Source organism: Pristis pectinata, chromosome 17 (assembly GCF_009764475.1).
Source record: "Pristis pectinata isolate sPriPec2 chromosome 17, sPriPec2.1.pri, whole genome shotgun sequence".
Taxonomy (NCBI): domain Eukaryota; kingdom Metazoa; phylum Chordata; class Chondrichthyes; order Rhinopristiformes; family Pristidae; genus Pristis; species Pristis pectinata.
The window spans coordinates 24,555,250-24,583,248 of record NC_067421.1 but is presented as its reverse complement, the minus strand read 5'-3'; the positions used below and the strand labels follow the sequence as shown (position 1 = coordinate 24,583,248).

The 27,999-nt window shown below is 41.4% G+C and overlaps 1 protein-coding gene across 15 annotated transcripts in view; it reads right to left on the bottom strand.

The window, feature by feature from the left end:
* Positions 1-27,999, bottom strand: part of LOC127579657 (lysine-specific demethylase 2B) — a 196,989-nt gene that overhangs the window by 123,455 nt on the left and 45,535 nt on the right. For all 15 annotated transcript variants that reach the window (XM_052032594.1, XM_052032599.1, XM_052032595.1 and 12 more), the window contains 2 exons: positions 7,309-7,487; positions 1,678-1,784 (listed from right to left, as the gene is read on the bottom strand). In XM_052032594.1, coding sequence (XP_051888554.1) covers positions 1,678-1,784; positions 7,309-7,487 — 286 coding nt within the window. The remainder of the gene's footprint in view (positions 1-1,677; positions 1,785-7,308; positions 7,488-27,999) is intronic.

The following is a 27,999-nucleotide window of genomic DNA, read 5'->3' as shown; positions in this document are numbered from 1 at the left end:
ACAAGATTAGTGGCAGTCAGTACCTTTTCTGTTGGTGGTGGGTGGGAGTCCATTGAAGAAAATATCAATGTAGGACTTATTACAGTTCTGTGAAGATCGAGTTGTCCTGAGAATGCCAATAAAAAAGTTGCTCTTCCATGCAGGAATCACATCAGACACACAAATGTGATTTGCACCCTTTAGTGCCCAGTCAAATTTTTGAATAGATGTAAAATGACTCCAAAATGAATATTGCATTACATTCCAGGAAAAATCAATTGAGAGTCATGTAACACTGAAAAATTAATGTTATACAAGCATTTTTCCAAGCACCTGTGCTTTAGTAACTCAATATGGGAAATCAGTGAAGCAATTGAAATGAACATTAACTCCCTCAATCCCAGAGTCTCAAACCAGGGGAAATATGATTTCACTAATCAATACATCAAAATTTCAGAAAGATAATACATTTGCTTTAAGTTTTCTCTGCTCCTTTCTTCAACTTCTGGTCTGTGGGGAGTTAGTTGAATTCAACCTCCATCAAAATGCAAAACAGAACGTGTCAAAGTCAGTTGGACACAATGACTAAACGAGAAACAACTTCAATCAAGACTGAGAATATTGCAAATTTAATTCACTTGGATGACCAGTTTAGCTCTCCCTCATAAATTAATCCAATTACTCAGATTTAGAACAGAACCCTTGAATGAGAATCACCGTGGCTGCTCCTAGTAGCTGTATCATTAATTTAGTACAAATTATCACAACCGGATCCTCCATGATATTTTGTTTAGAATATCCTGGAGGACCTGGTTGTGATATTTAGTACTAAATATCAAAATATTTAGAATAAATAAGTGCAATTCAGCAATGTGGTATTACAATGGCGATGAGGAGGTGTACAGATAGATCAGCTGGTTGAGTGGTGTCGCAACAACAACCTCACACTCAATGTCAGCAAGACCAAGGAATTGATTGTGAACTTCAGGAAGAGGAAATCAGGAGAGCACACACCAGTCCTCATTGAGGGGTCAGCTGTGGAAAGGGTGAGCAGCTTCAAGTTCTTCGGGGTCAACATCTCAGAGCATCTATCTTTGGCCCAACACATTGATGCAATCACATAAAAGGCAGCCAGCAGCTCTACTTTGTTAGAAGTTTGAGGAGATTCGGTATGTCACCAAAGACTCTTACAAATGGCTATATATGTACAGTGAAGAGGTTGCATCACCGCCTGGTATGGAGGCTTCAATGCACAGGATCGCAAGAAACTGCAGAGGGTTATAGACTCAGCCAGCTCCATCACTGGTACAACCCTTCCCACCATTGCGGGCATCTTCAAGAGGCGGTGACTCAAAAAGGCAGCATCCATCACTAAGGACCCTCACCATCCAGGACATGCCCTCTTCTCATTACTACCATTGGGGAAGTGGGACTGGAGCCTGAAGACCCACACTCAACAATTCAGAAACAGCTTCTTCCCCTCCATCAGATTTCTGAACGGTCCATGAACACTACCACATTATTCCTTTTGCTTTGCACTATACTATAAATTATAAAAATAAATTTTATGTCTCCTCTGTTGCTGCAAAACAACAAATTTCACATCATCTAAGTCAATGATAATAAATCCAATTCTGATGATAGCAAAAATATACAGATTCCAAATGTCTGCTTTCAGCACTGAAAATTTCCACTTACTTCTGAACTTTGGGATATTTCATCTCTGCAATTGCATTTGTGGAGTCCAGCTGCTTTTCCTTTAAGTGCCGTGGCCACATATTGTCTACCCAGTCCACCAAATCCACCTGAAACAACCAATTACTCCTTTTATAAATCATTAAATGAAACATTAGGCAATATCAATTCAAGAAACTGGTCAAAAATTACACCTTTAACTTATTAACAGTTAGTTCTCATTCTTCACAATAGTCAATTTCATTAGAAGGTAGAATCCAATCAATGCTCAGGAAATGTTCTGCCACAATGAGCTTGTCAAGAAATTCTTTCAGATATTAATTCAAGTTTGGAAAGAAGAGAATACATATACTGACTTCAACTCTAGCAAATTAACATCACTGTGTAACCCTTTATTTTAAATCCAATAGTTGCAGAGATGTCATTTATCTTACATTTCTATGCTAACTCTGCTTATTCATGAAGAAGCCCATAAAGGAAATAGTTTTGTAATGCTTTTTGGACGTTTTGAGGAGCAGGAGAGCATCTCCCAAGGATTCTTTACATCTCCCTCTGCTCCAGCACAAATTATGATACCTCTGAGTCTGCAGGCACTAATCTTGTACTTAAAGTATTCAGAATCAGTTGTAACCAATATCGGATAAAAGTCAAAATCATAATAATTACTTTTGGTAAGTACATTTCAATATGCAGTAACAATTATTACTGTAATTCATCACATTTTTCACAAGCCACTCAGGTGGAAAATTTACAAATAACATTCCATTGGCTGACGTACCACACCTTAGCGCTGTTCCACTTATATCAGCTTTGGGTGGATTTATCCAAGTCACCTTCTGCATTTGTGGAGCTGTCTATGTCATTGCTGATAGTGTGGGCTGTGAGGAATGTGCAGAAAGGCTTCGGGATTATATAGATTGACTACGTAAATGGGCAAGAATATTATGAATGGAATATATTGTGGAGAAATGTGAGGTCATCCATTTTATAGAATAAATAGAATGAAAGAGCACATCTTAAATGTGAAAGATTGAGAGATGTTGCTGTTCAGAGGGACCTACGTGTCCCTGTACACGAATCATTGAAGGAGTAATATGAAGCATTAGCAAGCAATTAGGAAGGTAAATAGTACATTGGCCTTTATTGTAAGATTCAGATGGAAGACCAGAGAATGCCTTGCTCTAATTAATTATATCAAGACCTGGTGTATTAGCATCTAGAACATTGTGTACAGGTCTGGTCAACCTACTTATGGAAAGCTACATTTGCAATTTAGGAAGCACAGCAAAAGTTCACCAGATTGATTTCTGAAATGGCAGGTTTGTCACGTAGGAAAGATAAACAGACAAGGCCTATAACTTTTGAGTTGAGAAGAATAGGAAGTGATCTCATTCAGGTCAGTGATGAATCTTTGGAATTCGCTACTTAAGAGAGCTGTGGACATTTATTAGTCAAATATATTCAAATAGAGATCAACAGATTTTTAGATATTATGGGAATCAAGAGGTGTGAAGTTAGTGTTAGAAAGTCACCTACTCCTCCTTCAATTTCCTATGCTCTTAGGGAAAACCTTTTCAGAAGCATCTCTTTCCAACTAAGTTTTCAGCCATTCCTAACTGCTCTTTCCAGGACAGGAATCCATCAATCCCTTATCATGTGCAATTCAATTTTCTTTCATCTGTAAACCATAGTTATGCATTAAGAAAATCTATGCTCCTCCCTTCTGCGCATCATAATATTCTGCATACTAGATGGTGCCAATTTTGCTTTCTGATTTTATATTATATAATCCTACAAATCACCCTGGTAATATCTAATTACTGTGCAATAAAAGACTAGATTGCAAAAGAAAACATGAGATATTGTACAGTACATGCACCTATGCACTGAAGTAAACTTAAACCTCAAGATTTGCCTCCAGTGAAAATCTGTGAAATGTTCATTTTCTTCATAATTACACAACTATAAGTACAAAAATTACAGTAACATGTGATTTACAGACACAAAATTTATGAGAATGCTGCTTTGTTAGCAGTCATATCAGAAAGCACATATTTTCCATTAGAAGACAAATTTCACCCTTTGTTTAGAAATTAAATCAGGAAGTACGTGTTCTCATGCAAGTATCAAGCCCTTAGAAAGCCACACTTATAGCTTAAATCACATCAGTTTTCCAAATAATGTTCATTTATCCCAAAATACTGTTCCAATTTATGATCTGTACACAACTTTAAAAGAAAACCCTTTCTAAATGTCTCTGAAATGTAAATAAGGCACAGCAGCAAGTAGGAAGTAAATCCAAATAAAATTAAATGTGCTGGAGTATGCATGTAGCTTGGACATCATTGGGCTACAACCACATTCAAAATTAATTCAATTAGAATAAAACTTCCATGAGATTAGTAAACCTACTGATTCAATTCAGAGACACCTATCAGAAAGGTTTGACACTTATTCCTTACCTTCTTGCTTATTACAACACAGCAGGAGATCATTCAAACCATTGAGCCCATGCTACATCCGAACAGAGCAATTCCATCAGTCCCATTCCCCCATCTCATTATTTCCTTGTAGCCCTGTGACTTATTCTCTCATGTCCATTAACTCCCCTTTGATTCTTTTGCCACTTACCTACATTAAGGAATAATTTACAGAAGCCAATTATCTTATCAGCATTCCCTGAAAAGCACATTTAGTCAATCTCAACTGGGACTACCATGGAAAAACCACAACTATACTCAGTATCCCTGCACTGAAGAAGGCATCAAATTCAGCAGGGTTGTAGCTTGTTCCAATGAGAACAAGTATCCTTTGCCATCGGACGAGCATAGAAACACCCTGGCAAAGACAAAGAAATAGCTCCACAATCCTCAGTGAGATCACTAAAAAGAAGTGGTCACTTGTGAAATAAAGAAACAAAGGCCTCAACGTGCCTCTTAGAAGAGCAGTGCACACAGTACCACACTTTCTGCACAGTCAGATTCCGGCAAACCAAGGTTATGTGCTAGGTCTTTGCACAAAAGGGGAAAGGAGAAAAGCAGAATGGCAAATTAACCTTGGTGGCTCCTGTAAATCTATCATTGGATGAGGTGCAACTGGCCAATCACCACCACCACCATCAATCCCTACTCCCAACCATCACCCCACAATTCCCATGCACCTTCAGCAGATGTACTTGGAAGGCACCGAAAAGATGCCAGGGGTGTGCTGCTTCTTTCATGGGTAATCCTACTTCAGCAGATATACAGTATCTGCAATTGACCAAGGTACATGTTAGTTTTTGCACAAATGAGAAAAATTATGTCACCCACTTCCTAATGCTTTGTTGCCAGAAGCTTTGCATTTGATGTGAATGTCCAGCATTCAAAACTGCTGAAGTCTTATCAGTTTTATTCAGCACAATCAGGAAGCTTGCCCAGGCTCAAATAATGAAAAATAGCATATGCTTTACATCAGGCTTAAGTCAAGTCTCCATTGCCAAGAGTACCCACCTTACCAAACTGAGCAAGAAAACCCTCCTCCAATACAGTTAAGACCCAATCTCAAGAAGTCATCTGGGGTTGGGAGACATTGTAATAATAGATATGTATTGATTTGACCTACCACTACTTTTCTCAGCTTGCAAAACAGAAGGTTATGTCCTCATCCCACATCAAAACTTGCACACATAATGTAAATTCCAGTACAATACTGAATGAATGCTGCATTGTTGGATATCAATTGTGGCTTGGTTGGTGACCCTGACATCTGTTCAGAAGGTTGCAAGTTCACCCCCCACTCTTGAGACTACAGCATAAAAATTGGTTGAAACCTCATTTCAGTGGGAATGTGCCATTATTGCTGCTGTACAGATGAGATGTTAAACTGGGGCCACAACTAGTCTCCTAAATGGATGTAAAAAATCCTATAATACTATTTTGAAGACAACCAGCAAAATTAACCCACTGCTCTGGAAAACATTCATCTCCCACTAAATATTACTAAAATATGTTGTCTGATGATTACATTGGTTGCCATGTTTCCATAGTTACAATGGTAACTAACAAGTTTTGGCTAACCACTTCCATAAAGGTTCAAAATAATCTACTTGCTTTTGTATTGTGAGTCCAATTATGAAGCCCAGGGACCCATATGCTTTACTATTCGTTTTTTCATCCTGCCCTGTCAAAGGTTTATGCACATATAAAATTCTGCACCTCTCTTGTTGCACCTCCTTTATAAATGTGCCATTTGTCCTGTATTGACTCTGTATTGACTCAACTTATTCTTCCTGCCAAATTTTATCACTTTATGCTTCTCTCCATTAGATTTCATCATCTGCTCTTTCCCCCACCTATTCAGGCCTGGAGACACAAGAGACTGCAGGTGCTGGAATATGGAACAACAATGCAACTGCACTATGTAATGAATTGACCTGTATGAACGGTATGCAAGATAAGTTCTTCACTGTACCTCGGTACAAGTGACAATAATAAACCAACACCATACAAAAAGCTGGGAAAAACTCAACGGGTCAGGCAGCATCTATGGAGGGAGATGGACCAGTCGAGATTTCAGGTCGAGACCCTTCAGCTGAAATGAAAGGTAGAGGGGAGATAGCCAGTATAAAAAGGTGGAGGGGAAGGGTGGAGCAAGAGCTAGCAAGTGATAGGTGCATTCAGGTGAGGAGAGGTGCCAGGTAGATGGGAGAGTGGAAATAGCGCCAGAAGCTGAGAGATAATAGGTGGAAGCGATGAAGGGCTGAAGGTGAAATTTGATAGGAGAGGAATCATAGAATGGAGGTGTGGAGGTAAGATGAGAATAGTAGGAGAGGGGAACCAATGGGAGAAGTGTGAGAATGATGGGCAGATCGAAAGAGTGGAGGAGGAGAGAGAAACAGGGTGATGGGAGTGTCCGTTTCCATGGTGCGTGTCCATTTCCTTCTATAGATGCTGCCTGACCCACTGAGTTCTTCCAGTTTTTTGTGTGTTGCGACTAATACTATCCTAACTGATTCACACACTTCCAAGCTACGTGCATCTACAAATTTTGAAGCTAGCAAACTTTGAAAAATGTTAACTATTATTTCAATAATTTAATTTCAATGAACTTATAAAACAGTTTCAAAAGGAAATAATTAGCTTTATCATAACATCTTCTTAGAAACCAGTGGAAAAGTATGGACTGAAAATTTAATCAACATTAGAGGAAAAAAGGACTACAGATGCTGGAATCTAGATGAAAAAAAACAAGATGCTGGAGGAACTCAGCAGGCCGGGCAGTATCCGTGGAGAAAAGCAGACGGCTCCTGACCTGAAACATTGAATGTCTGCTTTTCTCCACGGATGCTGCCTGGCCTGCTGAGTTCCTCCAGCATCTTGGTTTTTTTTAAATCAACATTATGCTTGAAGTTGACATACTGCGAGTGAATTTCTTCTACTTAGGTTTCATCCTTCATGCAATTTCTAAAACAAAATCGTTCTAACTGCATTAATGCATTGAAGCTGAAAACAGTGTTAAAATATTACAAGTTATAACACATTTCTGTAAAGCACGGTTAGTCCTCCAACAGAACAAAGAGGCAAGAACTATCAAACAATGATTAGCTTCAAATCCTGTTAAAATACAACTTAATTACAAATATAACTTCCTTACCACATCAGGCCGCTTGACCAGGTTCTCGAGTTTTGTGTGACTGAATTCCAGGCTTATGACATTGTAGAGCTTCTCCCTTTCAACTTCTGGTGTCTCGTAGTATTTGACCCATTGCGACATACTCATTTCAATCCCCTTCTGTGTATTCACATCCATAACATCAACAATACGACGACTCCCTGAATCACACACAAAGTAAACAATTCTATTGGCTTCAGTTTAATTTTTGCACACCCTCATGGTTTATCATTGCTATAATGACATTATAAACACAATTACTACTCATTAATACAAACAGAAAACTCAAGAATACAAGAACAAAGAAATGAAAGGAGGACGTATGCCCTCAAAGCTATTTTGCCATCAGTAAGATCATGACTGATCATGCAACTCCACTTTCCAGCCCAATCCTAAAATCTTTCCTTATTGTCCAAAAATATACTCAACAGCCGAGCAATCACAGCACACTGAGGTAGAGTATTCCAAAGATTTACAGCCTTTTTACAGCCTCCTAAAGAAATCTCATCTCAGTACTAAATGGCTGCCTCCTCAAAGTATGCCCCTCCAGTTCTAGATTCGCCAGCTTAAGCAAACAACCTTTCAACATCTACCCCATGTATCCCTCACAGAATCCTGTACATCTTGTCTCACTCTTCTAAATTCCATTAAATGCCAATCATATATAATGCCCTCAAAGCATAACCCCACTTACCCCAAGTGTATTAAATCTGTATTGCATACACTTGTGACAGATACATTCTTCTTTCAGTAGAGACCAAGCTACACACCAAATAAGGACTCACAAAAGCCCTGTACAATCTCAACATGACAACCTTACTTGTGTAATCTTGAGCAAAAGGATAACAGAACATTTGTCTTCCTGGTTGCTTGCTGTACTGCATGTTTATCTTCTGTGCCCATGAACCAGTATTTCAGATCCTCCTGCACATCATTACTTTTAAAATAGTGTTTCCCCAAGTCCTAACAATATGATCGGATTATTTCTACCCTCTGCTTTCTGCCCTTTAACCAATATTCTAGCCTTGTGAATGCTACTGCAACCACCCTGACTTTTTTTTTAAAAAGGTGAAAAAACTGTAGATGCTGAAAATCTAAAATGAAGACAGAAAATGCTGGTAATACTCAGCAGATCAGGCCACATCTGTGGGAAGAGAAACCAGCATTGAAGCTAGTGAAGCTGCAGAAATGGTGGGGAGGGGAAGCTCTCTGATAAGGTAAAACCCAAGTGACCAGGGGGATAAACTGTAAACAAGGTTATCTGATCAATGAGAGATTGGGAGCAATTAGAGCGTGAGAATCTAGACAAAAGAAATATAGAGCAGGAGGACAAGTCCAGCAAGTCAGACTGGACAGGTACTACCAAAGAAAAAAAACTGAGCTAATATTACAGATGGATGACTGACACAGACCAAGAAATCAAGTTACCCGAAGTCACCATATAGAATACAAGCTCAGCTTTTTCTCCACTCCCCCCACCACTTTTTCATTCATTTTCCCCCCTCCCCCTTCTCTGGCAGTGGAGGCCATTCCCAGCCTGACCTGCGGGGCTCGTCTTCCTGGTCTGTATTTTGCAACTCCCACATCCATTTGTCTATGTTTCACCAGTCAGTGAGAGGCGGCCTGGTAAAATGCCTCACTTGATTGCCTACCAATATTTTATTTGAGAGATGAGAAACAAACTTGGACATTCCTGAATGATGTGAGTTCCATTAAGCCATCAAACAGCTACAGGCTGACCCCAGGTTACAAAACATCCGAACTATGGACATCACTATGTACAAACAAGCTCCCATAATATTATGAAATTCAAAAGTCCTAGTATATACATTTGTTCCTACAAACGGCAGAAACTACTTTCTTCTGTCCCTCCACTTTTAGTAATTGTTCTTTCTGAAAAGTCTTATGTGCTTTTGATGCCATTCATTACAAAACTTTGGAGCTTTGGTTACCATATCAAGTGATTTTTGTGTACTTTCCAACTTAAGATCGTCTGTAAAAACAGAAGCCGTTTGTTACCCGGGGACAGACTGCAATTCAACAGCAAGAAAGCAGAATCTGGCCTTCCTTCCAAACTCAAACAATTGCTATTTCACTGAAAGCTTAATGAAAATACTGCAGACAATTCCAATGTCCCTTTGCAAATTTGACACTTAATATTGCACTACTGGACTCTGAGTACATGTGATGAGGCAGGGGATCTTGCAGCACACTCAAAAAAGGTTTTTTATAAAATGATTCTGTAACACATGAAACAGTAATTGGTGCAATTATAATGAGCAATTACACCAATTTAACAATTTATTTTTTCCTTTGCATTTATGGAGTACAAGTGCACCTTTTTGGCAAATAGCTCAGTGATCTGTCTTTACATATTTATTCCATTTAATGTGCATACATATCAGTAAATAAGTTCATAATGTAGGCAGATAATTGCTGATATGCATAATGTATTTTCTGCAACCAAATAGAATTCACTCTTTATAACATTTACTGCTTCTAATTTGTGAGGGTGCAAATGCACCGACATTAAACACCTTTTAGTTAGATTTGAAATTACATACTGTTTAACCACATTTTTTGTGTTGCTATTTTTAGCAATGAATAGAACCATAACAAAGCATGGAATAAAAGAAATAAAAATTGGATTGAGAATATTGAACATTAATCACCTGGATTCAGAAAAAAAGGAAAACATTTAGCTTAAAAATCCAAATCTTAGCAAAAGCACATTGCTGTTGGGAGAGTGATAAGACCTAATAAAATTAAATATTAAAAAAAGCAGCAATTTCCCTTTGCAGTTTTTATTTTAGAAACGTCAATAATCCATTTGAGGATACAGTTCATTCATAAGGCTTTTCTTACTTGTGGTTGATTAAAATCATATTAATGTTCATTTAAACTGCTTATTGTAAAAACTTTGTAAAACTGCAAAACCCTGATTTTGCAAAATATAACAACTTACCCTAAAATATCTTTGTTTTCTACCTAATTAAACAGCCCAAAAATTTACCTGAGCAATCATAGCAAATAAATTTTATGACTACAAATTATGGCTATAATATATGAAAAACATCTTAAATACTGACAAAAATGAAAGTGAGAGACACTTAGCATCTGTGGAACAAACCCCAAGTTAACATTTGCAGTGTAGATCATGTCAAAATGTTAACTATCCTGAGTATTTTCCACATTCCCTGTCTTGATGTTTTATAACCACACATTTTTGAGAAACTATAAACAACTCTCGAGTACATCACAACTGCTCCATTATAAAAGGACCTTTTGCTGCACTGCACCAAATGCTCTTATATCTTTAGAGGGAGAGAGAAATAGGCACAGAGACACACAGAAAAGATAAATGTGTGATATGTAATAGAGTAATAAAATGTATCTAGGGAGATATACAAGCTAGGTGGAACAATATTTGCCATTAATCAGGTTTCAAAGGAAGAGAACAGAAGAGTAATTACAGTAACACTACAGCTCAGAGGTACACTGGGCCAATTGGAGCTGTGCTCTGAGGGAGCAGCTGAGTCGACATCCATTATACCTACAAGTATAGTATTTAAAAACAGAAGAAAAAACATACAAGAACTGGATACGGTAACGAAGTCGTGTACTAAACGAAAATAAAGTTTAATTTAGTGTTTTTTTTAAGTTATGCTAATTCAGTCACTACTTTATGGTTTATATTCAAGAGCTCAACTAATGAACTTCGCTATCTGCGATCAGCACTCAAGTTTCAAATGTTATTAATAACGTAGACGTTCAGAACTGATATATGCTCAAAGCTCCGCATATAACAGTTAACAGAAAAAGAACTGCAATTTTAAAGGTGGCCACAAGAGGTCAATGAATAACCAGGAAAAAAGAAACAGAAAATTATAAAAAGAAACCTGCCATACTACTACTAGCCATACTACTAAAACAAGAGGGCATTGGTTTAAGCTCAGAGGTGAGAGGCTTAAAAGGGACATGAGGGGCAGCTTCCTCCTGCAAAGGGTAGTACATATTTGGAATGAGCTGCCAGAAATAGTTGTTGAGGCGGGCACATTAGCAACATTTAAAAGCCATCTAGATAAGTACATGGATAGGAGAGGTTTAGTGCGCCATGGACCAAACATGGGTAGGTGAGAGTAGCTCACTGGGCAACACAGAAGGCATGAATGAGTTGGGCTGAAAGGCCTGTTTCCATGCTGTATGACTCTATGACTTCACCACATCCATGTCGAAAGTTTGGTAAGACCAAATGCTATTGATTGGAATCAAACATCTAGAATATTAGGACTTTTATAATATACTTCAAACTAAACTACCTTCTTTCAATCACCACTATAATTATTGCCAAATTTATCAAATATAAAAAAAGTTAATAGCTAGACGAGGAAAGATTGTTGGTGCTTGAGCTAACCATAAACATCAGAAAGGACCATTTAGGCTGTTTGCCCTGTACCATTCATTCAATATTACAGGTAACACATATGCACTGATTCCTCTGTGTTCAGACATATACAACATTACAGACAAATAAGGAAAAGGGAAGATATATATTCTGACATTGTTGCAACTCGGTACTGGGTGGTTAAAGCAAAATGATACAACCCTGCTAACTTATCTGCCAAGTAAAAATATAAAGTCTTTACAATACTCAATAAAAGGCCCATCAGTTGTATAGATACTGTGAAGCACTGAACAATGGAAATCTACAACACAGAAACAAATAAATTAGCCAATTATTTCTGTGCCAGTTCGACTACAGCAACCCAAAATAACTCCTGCTGTTCCACTATCACTCCATAGCTTTGAACTTTCCTACCCATACATAATCAATTATCCTGAGATCATCTAACATCTTGAACATCGGAAATCATGTCGAAGCAAGTAAATGATCCACAAATAAAATTATTTATTTTCTATTTTAACAATTTTGGCATGCAGAGTGGCAGGGGTCAGAACTCCCTCTCCACCTGCCCCAATATAGGGACCACCAAAAGCCTGGATTTGTTCTAAAATTACAGCAAGTGAGGTATACCCACTCCATTGTCACCAATGCATGGCTCATGCAACCAGCAATAAGCCCAATGCTGTAGCCTGTTGGGTACTGATATTAGAGCATCTCCAAGGCACCAGAAAGGGTGGGGGGGGGGGGGGGGGTGGAAGAATTTGCAGTCTTCCTACCAAGATTCTTCCTACCAAGGCTCAAAACAGGATACCAGTAAACCGAATGTACTAATTTTTTATGAATAACTGTCCACTTTTATTGAGAAATGAAGATACAAGTTGTTGGATTTCCAAAAAAATGGAGTATGTCTTACTTTTATTACCTATTTTGGAAGTGCAGTTGTTTGAAATACTTGACAATGAAAGAAATCTATAATCGTCCAGGAGCTCTGATACCAAGCTAATAAACATAAATTTTACACCAAGAGCCAGTAATAAACAGGCCATTGTTGAATAAATGCAAGATTGAGGTAACCTCCCTTGGATTAGTTTTAGTCTCAATATAACTAAAAATTGACACTAAGCATTCTTTAGTAATTCAAAATTGAATATCCTGCCCTACTCTCTTGTGAGTGTTGACTGCTAGGATATTATGGTTCAACTGCTGACAGAAATCTTCCAGGTACTTGTTTGGATAGTATATGCTAGCAGATTATTTGACCACAGAAGGTGGTCAATGGCCAATCTTGCCTTCATACGTGACCCACGTTTCCAGAAAAGAGCAACAAATTAGTGTAGATAGAGCTCTTCAGCTTACTCTTTCTAGCCCTGGAATGGAATGGAAAATCAATTTATAGCTTCTCTACAAACCAGGTGCAAGAGTTTATATTTGTGAAAGCTTCTTTGGGGGACATGTTGAGCTCACTCATAATATTTTCATGTGTATAAACATCCTTAACATGTTTAATGCTGCAGGACTCCATGTATTAGTATAGAAAGGTACTTGATGGCTGACATGAGCATAGGAGCCAAAGGACCCATTTCTGTGTTGTACAATCCCATGACTATTGGAAGGGGATAGACGTGCAGCTGCAACACACACCCCACCCCTGGGCAGGTCCTTGACTCCAATAGATAAGGTAAGAGATAAGATATCTTTATTAGTCACACATACATTGAAACACATAGTGAAATGCATCTTTTGCATAGAATGTTCTGGGGGCAGCCCGCAAGTGTCACCACACTTCCGGCGCCAATATATCATGCCCACAACTTCCTAACCTGTACGTCTTTGGAATGTGGGAGGAAACCCACGCAGTCATGAGGAGAACGTACAAACTCCTCACAGACAGCAGCGGGAATTGAACATGGGTTGCTGGTGCTGTAATAGCATTATGCTAACCGCTACACTGCCGTGCTCTGCCCATGACTATCCAGCATTAATCTATTGCTTCTTTGGGATAGTCAGGCATTTTCAAATACAGTTATAGTGAATGACTTGCTTTTCCTCCAGTTAGATGCTTAATGTATGCTTCATGTTATCCTGAGGAACCTCAACTATTATTTTTCTAATTTATAGTAATTTTGTGCCTTTGCACTATATTGCTGCCGCAAAACAACAAATTTCACATCATCTGTCAGTGATAACAAATCTGATTCTGAATTGGTGTTACCAATGAACGGCTAAGTTTAACATCAGTAAAAACTACAACCCAAACTAAGTTTTCATCTAAAACATATTTCCAAAGCACTCAGGACTTTTTTTTAAAAGGAATAAATAAATGCCATAAAAAGAAACTTTCTTGCACTGTGCAGCATGTTGATAATTGACGAGTCCAGCTTTGTTGTGTACACCTCTGTAATTAACCTGTTAAAATAATTATAAATCTACACAATGACATGTTTTCCCACATTATTACATAATGCTGAATATACTGAAAATATTAAATAGCTTTCAATCTTTCAAACACTTTCACAATTTATGTACTTTAAACAGCTTCAGCAATTCTTGCTTCTTTCTCACAGTAGTTCCTGAAAATACTTGAATTGACTTCCTGCTGAAGTGAGAAAAACAAAAGATTTATCATCCTTCTTACTATTTGCCTCATCTTCTGTAATGTTTAAACCTGGCTTTTAAAGGGTACAGTGTAAAACAGATACATTGCAGACTAGGAACCATATCTACCCAGTCAGGCATTCTTTTGCTAAGAAGCATAATGCATCCAAAACATATGTACTGTTTTTACCATTCCACCCCCCCCCCCCCCCCCATCCTTTCCCAGAATGGAATTAGAACCTAGGGAGTGAAACTACTAGGTACAGTAGCTGGGGTCTGAAGGCTGGAGCACCAACAAGGCTTTGGGACAATTATTTGCCTTAGGGGAAATAATAGTATCTGACAATAACAGGATGAAGGAGGATTTTGGAGAGAGGAGGCATCATGGAATGAGTCAAAAACCATAATGTCATCACACAGCCATTTTTACAAAGATCTCCACATTAGCAGCTTACAAGCTATCACTGGCATTCTACCAATTTTGCATGCCTCTAGTCCCAACAGAGGCCCAACATTTTGCATCACCTTTAGTACAGCCTTCAGGATCCAAATAATAATGGTTTACAGCACCAGCTGCACAAAATATTTGTTTTTAGACTATGATATTCAATTAGCTGTGAAATGCTACAATGATGTTGCTGATTTTTTTTTTAAATATGACTTTGTTGATTGCACTCTCTTTGGTCTTCCATATAAAATTACATGAAGCCTGGAATTAGATTTAACTCTTTCCTAGTGCTCCAAAATCCTTTTAGCAGGGAATTGTGTAAAGTTGTGGAACTCATGGGGGAAAAGAAATCTCTGATTGAAAACAAGGGAAGAGGAAATAAGTTTAAAGAGGAAATAAGTTTAATAAGTGCAAGAGAAGTTAGTATCAAATTAGTGCCATTAGCCCTGAGCACTTGGAGACGTGAAGGAAGTGGCTTGTAGCTTCACCACTTCTGTAAACCTTACTGGCTCACTACAAAGTAACTGATGACCCCAGGCATAATCTCAACAGAGTAAATATAATGGGGTGAATATGTATTTTTTCCCCAGTCTATGCAGTTAAGATAAGAGATAACATATCTTTATTAGTCACACATACATCGAAACACATAGTGAAATGCATCTTTTGTGTCGAATGTTCTGGGGGCCAGCCCACAAGTGTTGCCACATTTCCAGCACCAACATAGCATGCCCACAACTTCCTAATCCATACGTCTTTGGAATGTGGGAGGAAACCAGAGCACCTGGAGGAAACCCATGCAGACATGGGGAGAACGTACAAACTCCCTACCAACAGCGGCGTGAATTGAACCCGGGTCGCTGGTGCTGTAATAGCATTATGCTAACTGCTACACTACCGTGCCTGCCCTTTTCATCACTCTTGACCAATTGAAAAGTTAAGGCTAATTTCTCTTTGGTTTCACAGTTGCCAAAAGCGGCAACTTGGAATTAAAATTCACATTTTTACATTATAAAGTCATTATACTTTTGTGTCACATAAAGCTTACAGAAGGAATGAACTGCTATATTCAAGTTGCTCGACGTGACTGTGCTTGCACCTGGAACAATGGAAGTCACGAGGGTAATGCATGCTAATTTGTGAGGAGATAGCGGGATGTGTGGAGATTGGGGGGTTGGGGAGTGAAAAAAAACATAGCTAAACATGAACGATCAGCTTGGTGAAGCATACGTTCTTAATCTTCAGAGGGCAGGCTGTTGTTTTGAGAGGCAGCTAGTGAAGACGTAGTGGTGAGTAACCTGGCCGTAATCTCTCCAACATTTGTCAGGTATGGGGTTGAAACTCTAATGAGACACACGACTTTGCATTGCCTTTTGTACCTTATGCGAAGGGATGGTATTGTCAACATTTAGTAATGGACCGAGTATCTCTGAGATATCCTCAATACTGTTTATATTCTTTCTCCCTTACCGGATGCTATTTCTTATTACCAGCTTTCCCTACCTTCTGAGCTTTCTGTTCCTCTATTGCTTAATGGTGAAGATCCCCAACTTTTAACTAATTTCAAATCTACCTTTGCCTAAATATTCTTTCATTCTGTTGCAGGGAAGAAAATTCATACAGCACAAGACCCCATTCACAGCCTATGTTGTTAAATATCACTGCCAATTTCTGCTTATCCTTAATAAATGATAATCCTATCTTTCTAGAAATTTCTATCTCATATTTAATTATTGCTGTTCTGATGTTTTAGGAGATCATGCCAGCTAATTCTGTCAACTTGAACCAGGAAATATAGCAAAATGTATGACTTTATCACATACAGCAGCTTGGCTCAGTTTATGAGCAGAAGAGTCAAGGTCCACTACAGCATATGAAGTCAACCTAATGATATAACCCAATAGCAAAGGGCAGTGATATTGTTGGAAGTACCCCTCCATGAAATATGCTAACCTAGTTTTTCATCAATTCAGGTGGATGATAACTATCCCTTGACACTAACTGAAGAAAATCAAATTTCCCTTGTTTTTCTTTCAAAACTGCTTGAAGCCAATTTACACAAATTTTCTACTGTCAAATTTTTCATTAAACTATGGACTTGTTAGATAGCTCACCATCTCACTGAAAATGGATATCTTCCAGGATGTGACAAGATTTTTTTTTGTTTTTTTTAAACACACATGAGCTTGTCAAATACATCTGTTAAAAATCAATTTCTCGAACTTTACCATCAGCTTGGTTTGACAAGTCTCACAGACTTGAGTCATTATCCATAAGAACAATGAGCATTTCTCAAGTGGCAGATGAGCGCAGTTGAAATGCTCACAACTCTAACTGCAGAGTTACAGATCAAATTTAGTAATATTAAGACAACAAGGGCCGGAGCAACTAGTCTGGAGAGGGAGAAAAATCTATCGCATCAGGCTAGAATAGGGTAAAAGAGTTGAACAGGAGAAAAACAGATAACATTTTAACTGGTTCATTCCATCACCTTGATTTCTTGTTGGTTGTTCCTCCAACAGAGCAAAAAAGTTATTGCAACAGCAATCAGCTTCTATTATTAAAAGATAATTTAGTTACGAATATAATATCCTCACCAATGTCTTAAATAACTGAAGCATAACTTCCCTACTTAATGGTACATTCACTGGTTCCTTTATCCACAACACACATTACTTCTTCAAAAAACTTTTAAAAAGAGTCAAACTTGATTTGTCTTTCATAAAACCCATGTTGACTTAGTTACCTAGATTACCTTGAAGTGAGTTGCTAAAACATCTTTAGTAATAGATTGTAGCGGTTGCTACCGCGGAATAAAACAAGACTCTACTCGGAGGATTGCCAAACAGAACTGGTTTATTTTCCCGCCTTGTGCGGGCCCTTTAAGGGAGAAAAACTCCCACCCAAAAAAACCGGCAATGACGTAAGTCCTACGTCATCAGGACTTTCCTGCGCGCGGGTTCTCCCCGTCGCCCGGAAAGACGAGGCCCGCCGCCATCTTGGGCCTCGTCGCTCCGACGCCGCGCGACCCGACTGCCGAGCCGGTTCGCCCGACTAGACGGTGAGTCGCCACACAACCCCCCCCCAGAACCGGCGAGACAGTCCCCAAGGTCCGTGGGCTGTGCCAGCTGCCGCTTAGGGGGGCGGCCTCTGCGTCGTGGCGTGGCAACCTCGACAGGCTGTTGCAGATCCAAATGGGCCGGTTTGAGGCGGTCCGCCGTGAAAACCTGTTCCCTGCCTCCAATGTCCAAAATAAAAGTGGATCCGTTATTCCGTATGACTCGGAACGGTCCCTCATATGGTCGTTGCAATGGCGTCCGAGGTGTGCCCCTGCGAACGAAAACAAACTTACAGTCCCGTAGTTCCTTGGGCTGGCAGGATGGGGCTTGACCGTGCCATGAGGTGGGAATCGGGGCCAAGGCGCCGAGCTTCTCGCGCAGTCTTTGTAGAACTGCTGGGGGTTGTTCCCCTTGGTCCTGAAGGGCAGGTATGAAATCCCCGGGGACAACTAGTGGCGCCCCGTATACAAGCTCAGCTGACGAAGTGCGGAGGTCGTCTTTGGGGGCAGTGCGTATGCCGAGCAGGACCCAAGGCAGCTCGTCAACCCAGTTAGGACCCTTCAGGCGGGCCATCAAGGCCGATTTTAGATGGCGGTGAAAACGTTCCACCAACCCGTTTGATTGAGGATGGTAGGCCGTGGTGGTGTGCAGCTGCGTCCCTAGCAGGTTCGCTAATGCAGCCCAGAGACTGGAAGTGAATTGGGTGCCTCTGTCTGAAGTGATGTGGGCCGGAACGCCAAAACTTGAGACCCAAGTTGTGAGCAGCGCTCGGGCGCAGGAATCAGTTGTGATGTCAGTCAGGGGGGTTGCCTCAGGCCACCTCGTGAACCGGTCCACGATGGTAAGGAGGTACCGGGCTCCTCTTGAAACCGGCAGAGGGCCCACGAGGTCGACGTGTATGTGGTCGAACCTCCTACGGGTAGGCTCGAACTGCTGTGGTGGGACCTTGGTGTGTCGCTGGATTTTTGACGTCTGGCAGTGCAGACAAGTCCTGGCCCACTCACTGACCTGTTTGCGCAGGCCATGCCAGACAAACTTGCTGGCGACCAGTCGGACAGTAGATCTGATGGACGGGTGCGCCAACCCATGTACTGAGTCAAAAACGCGTCTCCGCCAGGCTGCAGGGACAATAGGGCGGGGCTGACCAGTCGCAACGTCGCAAAGTAGGGTCCGCTGACCTGGACCAACCAAGAAATCTCGGAGCTGCAGACCCGAGACTGCGGTTCTGTAGCTGGGCAGTTCGTCGTCGGCTTGCTGTGCGTCAGCCAGGGCCGTGTAGTCGACACCCAAGGATAGGTTGTGGATGGTTGGTCTGGAAAGTGCATCAGCAACGACATTATCCTTTCCGGAGACATGTTGGATGTCAGTTGTGAACTCGGAAATGTAGGATAAATGTCTCTGCTGACGAGCTGACCAGGGATCGGAGACTTTGGAGAAGGCAAAGGACAGAGGCTTATGATCGGTGAAAGCGGTGAAAGGCCTGCCTTCTAGAAAGTATCGGAAATGCCGGACCGCCAGTTACAGCGCTAGAAGTTCCCGATCAAAAGCGCTGTACTTCAGTTCGGGCGGTCTAAGGTGTTTGCTGAAAAATGCCAAGGGTTGCCAGCGGCCTTCGAGTAGCTGTTCCAGTACCCCACCCACCGCGGTGTTGGACGCGTCTACCGTGAGGGCAGTCGGGACGTCAGTCCTAGGGTGTACTAGCATCGTGGCGTCTGCCAGGGCGTCTTTGGCCTTAACGAAAGCAGCCGCAGCCTCGTCAGTCCAGGTGATGTCCTTGCCCTTACCAGCCAGCAGCGAGAACAGAGGGCGCATGATACGGGCTGCTGCAGGGATGAAACAATGGTAAAAGTTGACCATCCCAAGGAATTCCTGTAGGCCTTTGACTGTGTCGGGGCGGGCAAAATGGCGGATAGCATCCACCTTGGCGGGTAGGGGTGTTGCCCCGTCGCTGGTGATTTTGTGGCCGAGGAAATCGATAGAGTCAAGTCCGAATTGGCACTTGGACGGGTTAATCGTGAGGCCGAAATCGCGGAGGCGGGAATACAGCTGGCGGAGGTGGGAAAGGTGTTCCTGGCGGTTACGGCTGGCGATCAGTATGTCGTCCAAGTAAATGAACACGAAGTCCAGGTCTTGGCCTACCGCGTCCATCAGCCGCTGGAAGGTCTGCGCGGCGTTCTTAAGGCCGAACGGCATCCGAAGGAATTCGAACAGGCCGAATGGGGTGATAATCGCAGTTTTGGGGACGTCATCCGGATGGACCGGGATTTGGTGGTATCCCCTAACGAGGTCCACTTTGGAAAAGATGCGGGCCCCATGTAAGTTCGCTGCGAAGTCCTGGATGTGAGGGATGGGATAGCGGTCCGGGGTGGTGGCGTCATTCAGCCTGCGGTAGTCGCCGCAGGGCCTCCACCCTCCGGTGGCTTTGGGGACCATGTGCAGGGGGGAGGCCCAGGGGCTGTCTGACCTGCGAACAATCCCCAGCTCCTCCATGTGATGGAACTCTTCCTTTGCCAGGCGGAGCTTGTCTGGAGGTAATCGTCGTGCTCGGGCATGAAGGGGTGGCCCTGTGGTAATGATGTGGTGTCGTACCCCATGTGGGGGCCGAGAATTTGTAAACGAAGGTGCCAAAATCGATGGGAATTCGGCTAGGAGCTTGGCGAAATCGTCACCAGAAAGGGTAATGGAGTCCAGGCGCGGGGCTGGTGGGCTGATTTCTCCCAGGGGATAGGTCCGGAGAGTGCTAGAGTGGACTAACCGCTTCCTTCGCAGGTCGACTAACAGGTTGTGGGCCCGAAGGAAATCGGCGCCTAGGAGTGGTCGGGCGACGGTGGCAAGGGTAAAGGTCCAGGTAAAACGGCTGCCGCCAAAGTGTAATTGAAGCGTACGGGTGCCGAAAGACCGTATCGTTGTACCGTTGGCGGCATTGAGTAGAGGACCTGGTGGCCTGTCACGAGTGTCGCGGCCTGTCGGGGGCAAAATACTGACCTCCGCTCCAGTATCAACGAGGAAATGCCGTCCAGATTTCTTGTCCTGAACGAAGAGGAGGCTCTGTCGGCGGCCAGCCGCCGTAGCCATCAGCGGCGGCTGGCCCTGGCGTTTCCCTGAAACTTGCAGGGTGGGCGGCATCGACGGGCCTCCGCACCCCACCTCTGATGGTAGAAGCACAGCTGGTCACCCGTGTCGTCGTCTGCGTTCCTGGGGCGTGGCTGCTCGGTTGCTGGGGCCGGGCGAGGCGGGCGTTGGGCTCGCGGCCTGGTGATTTGACTGACGGACGAACCGCTCTCGCGCTTGGCCCTCCACAGGACATCTGCCCGGGCGGCCACCTCACGGGGGTTGCTGAAGTCGGCATCAGCTAACAACAAGTGGATGTCATCGGGGAGCTGTTCAAGGAAGGCCTGTTCGAACATCAGGCATGGCTTGTGTCCCTCGGCCAATGCCAGCATCTCATTCATTAGGGCGGATGGGGATCTGTCCCCCAGGCCGTCCAGATGAAGCAGGCGGGCGGCGCGCTCACGACGGGAGAGGCCGAAGGTCCGGATCAAAAGATCTTTGAAAGCCAGGTACTTATCTTCCTCCGGAGGCGACTGGATGAAGTCTCCAACTTGGGCGGCTGTCTCCTGGTCCAGAGAGCTAACCACATGGTAGTACTTCGTGGAGTCGGAGGTGATCTGCCGAAGGTGGAATTGCGCTTCGGCCTGGTCAAACCAGACGCTGGGCCGAAGTGTCCAAAAGGTGGGCAGCTTGAGGGCCACTGCGTTGGCTGCTGCGCTGTCGTCCATTTCGCGGGTCCAAAAGCCGTTTGGACCGTCGGGGTCACCAATGTAGCGGTTGCTACCGCGGAATAAAACAAGACTCTACTCGGAGGATTGCCAAACAGAACTGGTTTATTTTCCCGCCTTGTGCGGGCCCTTTAAGGGAGAAAAACTCCCGCCCAAAAAAACCGGCAATGACGTAAGTCCTACGTCATCAGGACTTTCCCGCGCGCAGGTTCTCCCCGTCGCTCGGAAAGACGAGGCCCGCCGCCATCTTGGGCCTCGTCGCTCCGACGCCGCGCGACCCGACTGCCGAGCCGGTTCGCCCGACTAGACGGTGAGTCGCCACAAGATTCTAATAATTTCCCAATAACAAACATTAAGCTAATTGACCTGCAGTGTCCTGCTTCCAACTCCCTCATTTTTCGCTATTTTCCCAAACTAACCGAATCTTCCTGACTGAGGCAAATTTTGGAAAAGTTCAAACCAACGCATCAACTATTTCGTTATCTACTTAGTTATGGCCCTACAATGCAATCCAACAGGTCCCAGAGACTAGTCAACCTGCAGCTCCAACAATTTGCTCAGTACCATTTCCCCTGGTAAATGTAATCTTCCCAGGTCCCTCCCTCTCTTCCAATTCCTGATTTACAAGGATTTCAGGAATGTTACTTGTATCCTCCACAGTGATGACCAATGCAAAATACCTGTTTAATTTACCTGACATCTCCTTGTTGGTCCAATTATAATTCACCAGACCCACTTTCTAGAAAAACAATGTTCACTTTGTTTACTCTTTTTTTAAAATAGCTACAGAAACTCTTACAATCTGTTTTTACATATATGGCTAGCTTTATCTTGTATTCTAATTAATCCTTAAGTCATTCTTTGCTTTTATTATAAACTGTCCAATCTTCTGACCGGCTGGTCATCTTAGACATAGAAACATAGAAAAATTGTGCAGGAGTAGGCTGCTTGGCCCTTCAAGCCTGCTCCACCCTTCAATATGACCATGGCTGATTCCTCACCTCAATACTATATTCCTGTTCTCTCCCCACATCCTTTGATGCATTTTGTATCTAGAAACCTATCACCTTCTTAAATATATTCACCGTTTTGCCCTCCACTGTCTTCTGTGGTAGAGAATTCCACAGGTTTGACACTCTCTGATCGAAGAAGTTTCTCCTCAACTCTATCCAAAATGTACTTCCCTGTATCCTGAGTCTGTGACCTCATGGTTCTAGACCTCACAGCCAGGAGAAACATCTTCCTTGCATCCAACCTGACAAACTGTATCGGAATTTTGTACAATTCATTGAGATCTCCTCTCATTCTAAACTTTAATGAATGCAGTCCTACATCCCAGGATCAGTTTGGTGAACATTTGTTGCACTCCCTCAATGGCAAATATATCCTCTCTTAGGCAAGGAGATCAACTGTGGTAGTATAATCCACTGTGGTTCCACCAAGATCCTGTATAATTTTAACAAGAATCCTTACTACTGCACTCAAAACATCTTGCAGTGAAAGCTAACATACCAGTTGCTCTCTTAACAGCTTGCTGCACGTCTCAATGACTGGTACTCAAGGCCTCTTTATACATCAACATTTCCCAATCCATACACAATGAGCATCTACATCTGCCACTCATTTGTCCACTTACTGAACTTGTCCAAACCGATTTGAAATCCCCTTTGCAACCTCTTCACAACTTAATCTTGTGTTGTCAGCAAACTTTGAAATATTACATTCAGATCCCTCATCTATATCATTAATATATATAGTAAATCTTCATTAATCCAGAACACTCAGGACCTTAATAGTGCTGAATTAACAGATTTTTGGACAATTTGGTGTTATTCCTATTAATACTCCAACAGATTTTAATTCATTTTTTTTAAAACATGTTACAAAGCAGAATGATAATTTTTCCAGAGCATCAGGCAAGTTTAATGGGAGCATGGGAACCAGGACCCAATTAATTTAAAGTATGAAGAGGAATCAGCACCAAATGATTCCAATGTCATTTGGGATTTCTGCATTGTCAGATGGTGAATTATTGGAGTTTTATTGTACCGTGAAGCTCTCAACTCTGTGGTACCCCACTAATGAATTGCCTGCCACCACATCAAAGACCCATTTATTGCTGCTCTGTTTTCTGTCAGTCATCCATGCCAGTACATTATCCTCAAATTTTGCCTTTTACATGGGACTTTACAAATGGCTTTCTGAAAATCCACCCTACATCCACTGTTTCTCCCTTATCTATTCTATTAATTACATCTTCAGAAAACTCCAGTAGGTTTATCAAACACAATTTCCCTTTCAAAAATGCAGATTGAATTTGCCTAATCCTGATGATATTTTCGAACTGACCTGTTATTACATCCTTTATAAAAAAAAACCTAACATTTTCCCTATTATTGATGTTAGGCTAACACATCTGTGGTTCTTGGAATTCTCCCTGCCATCTTTGTTAAACAATGCGGTTAAATTTGCCAACCTCCAATCTGCAGGGACTGTTCCATAATCTATCCAATTTTGGAAGATGGCCACCAATACTTGCACTATTTCCATGACTACCTATTTCAGTACAGCATGGCACGGATTATCAAACCCTGGGCATTGAAATGGCCTTCAGTCACAGCATTTTTTTAAAAACTAATACTACTTTGTATAATTATCAGCTTTAAGTCTGATATCATCTTTACCTTTATTAATCATGGATCAAGGATCCTCCCCTTGGATATTTTCTTTCTCATTGAAAGGTCTCCTTGTATGTCTGCCACTGCATTTTGATTGACCAATCGCTTAACCTAATTTGCCAGTTCCCTTTAGCTAGTGCTGCCTTCAAGCCCTCTTAATTGCCCTACCATAAGTTTAAACTACTAACTGGACCATTCTTCTTTCTCTTAAACCGAATTTAAACTTCAAACAAAATTTTGATTGCTGCACCTTGGGATGCTTCACCATGACACCATGAATGAATCCAATCTTGCAGCAGGTGTGCTATCTGGTTGGCTCCACAATGGGCTGTTCTAAGAAACTATCCAGAAACCCATCTAGGTTTAATTTGCCCATCTGATTTTTCCAACATACATGTGAATTAAAACCCCGTATGATTACTGCCGTACTTTCTGACAGACTCACATTATTTCTTCCTTTATGCTCTGTCCTACCACATGGTTTTGGGTATGGGGCTAGTACATCACTTCTACAAGTGACTTCTTACTTTTATTTTCTCTCACCTCCACCCCACTCTGATTTATTGAACTTGGATCATCCCACTCCATTACTAATTACCAGAGACACTCCAGCAACTTTTCCTAGCTTTCCGTTCTTCTTAAGTCATGTACCCTTCAATACTCAGCTTCCAATCTATGCCATCCTGTAGCATGTCCTTATACCAGCTACATTTATTTCTATTTATGCTCAGTTCATCTGTTTTGCTTTGAATGCTACATAAATTCAGATACAGAGCCTCAGTTTTATCCTTTTATTTTTGTAATCTCTAGTCTTATCTACTGATTTACTCTTAGATTTACAAATGATATTTTTATACGGATACACATTTAACTGGATTACAAATAAAGAAAATGGCTGAGGCCAGTTTTTAAAATAAATGAAGCAATATATCCAAATTACATAGCAGCTGCTTCTAGCAGATTGATACCTTAGTGACTGGATTAGTTTTGAGCAAGATTCTAGTCTTTGACCAGCAGCGTGCTTTACTTATTTGAACTAATTAGTATGTTTAGTCATTTGAGGTAATGAGAAAAGTATGATATTTATTGACAGGTGCCAGACAATCAGTTACATGTGATAATATAATAAGCATAATGAATGTTAAGAATACAAGGTGCCATCTACACAACATAATGTAACCCTAATTATTAAAAAGTACCACACAGATATTATCAGGAAATGTGCATCCCTACTAAATGCATACAGAGTGAAGGTACCTAGTAAAGCAACTGTATTATTCTGTACCTGACTTCCCTAACGTCAATGAAAGTGTATTCTGAACAATAGATTTCATACAGTGGGTGGGACAGAGTAGGCAAAATTTGCTTTCTCACATGGAAGGTATGTTTGGAACATGGAACAATAAGTGGATATGTAGAGTTACCTACATTTGTCCAGGTCAGGGCCAGAGGAAGAGCAACTAAAAAAGTAGTGCTCATGAGTCGATCACTGAGCATTAACAAAAAAAAGATCTCAATTCATCTTCAAACTCATTTATATAATGTAAAGCCAACCCATGATCCACAAACACATCCACCCCACTTGTGGTTCAGTTAAGAGTAAAGAACTTATATGGACTCCTTTTCCTCTTTGAGTTCCACTTGGTGACATTAGAAATTATAAATTACAATTGCACAGGTTACATACCAAGTAATTATGTCCTTTGCAGCTCTTCCCTACGTCCTTTCATCCATCCTACAAGGTTTCAGATCAAATCTGAGCATGTCTTTGTACCTCTTTTTCACATATGCCTTGAAACACTGTCCTTGCTGTAGCTGCCTTAGTAGAAACTTTGGAATGTACAAATTCTAAATGCTTTTAACCTGGCCAACCCAACAGGGCATTGCTAAAGTATGTATCACTTCAAGAATAGCAGTATTTGGAATCCTGTCCTGCCAAAATATGTGTGCTATTCGTCAAAAGCAGGGTTTTGTAATGTTGCAGCAATAAGTAATACCAGTCACACTGCTATTATATGATCTGGTCAGTACAACAGCCCTTCAAGCATCTCCTTTAGTCTTCATAATTAGATCAAGCTCATTCTATACATCTTCTGCAATGGTTTCAGAAGGAGAACTTCAAAATCAGAGTTTATTATAATCCAAATGCATGATGCTTCATAGATAGCAAAGCTTGTCTACTGTTTGCAGCTCATGGTCATCAATCTCCACAATAGGTAGAGCCAAAATAGCTCTGATTAGAACAATGCTTCATTTTTTCCAGACTGATGATCTATTCTAACCATTGCACAATTCTAGCAAAGAAGTCCAGTAGTCTTTGTACATCTATTACAGTATATGTTGCAAGTAAAGTGTCATCAACCAAAAACAAGTCCATGTTGGTTCTGTTTGGCACCTTCAGACATCAACAGTTAAATACATAGCCATTTGTAATTAACACAACTGCAATATTCAAGCTGTAATACTGGAAAGCATTTTCTTTTAGAATTAATGCATAAAAGATACTAAACCGTTATAGTCCTAAAATGTGGCCTTATTTGATTCCATAACTCACACTGAAAGTTCTGGAAATATTTTCAGCATTCACAGCTTTCGTCAATATGCTTTTGAGCCCAAAATACATATGAATTTGTCTAGACAACCTTTCATCTGAACTACCACCAATGAACCATCCTTGTTGGCCGACTGAAAGCCTTTGTTAAGTAGGCAAAAATGTTGCTGAAGTAAGCATTCTGTTCCTGACATTCTTCTTGAAGCTGTCTGGCCACGGAAATTTTATCTGCTGTTTCTCTATAGGCCCAAAATCCACGTCAACTCTTCAGAATGGTCTAATTCTTCAAAACACGTTGTGATAGCCAATTGTGAAGTACTTGAGCAAGTATTTTTCCAGCTGCTGACAGCATTGATAATTCACCCACCAATGTCACAACATGAAATGTCTCCTTTTCACCTACAGAGATAAACAATCTTAACATTTTTTGGATAGCAGACAATTTTTTTTCCTTGCCATCAAGCAGTCCAGTTAAGCAGTTTCACATCCCGAGAGTCACATGTGTATATATAATCAATTGGGGTGCCATCAACACTGTGACCAAGGATCTCTGTTTGATCGTGGCTGGTGCCTCTGCCACTTGCAGCTCAGCAAGTTAAATTGCTATGTTCCAATCCAGGATCTCATTAAGGGCAGAAAGAACAAATGAGGTCAAATTAAAAATGTTCTACTCATTTTAAGGATTTTGCTTTTAGACTCAGTAATCAAACACCATAATCTACTGAGCCTATAGGACTGAAAACCAACTGACTGAGTCCAATTACAGTCTTTGGTCCATCAAGGAAGTATTTAGTATCAGACTGATCTGCAGTCTGCTGCAGATCAGCTGCTCTGTATGTCCAAGATCTGCTCTCCATTTCCTCTAGCTCCATTGAATCAGCTTTTAAATTCTCTAGTAGGCTGTCTTCTTCTTGCTGCAGGATAGATACACTGCATGCATTTGATCTGGAAGCTTTTGAAAGCAATGTTTTGCTCATCAAACTAAGCATTGTGCTTTATAGTTCAGAATCCCAGGGCATTAGCTGCACATTGGTCTGAGATCTCTCTGTTGACACACTCTTCAGATGCATTTGAGGTTAGCTCATTGTCAAACATCAAGAAGCTCAAACTTAACAGTCTTAATAGCGTCAGGTAGTTAGCTGCTCAACAATAAGGGAA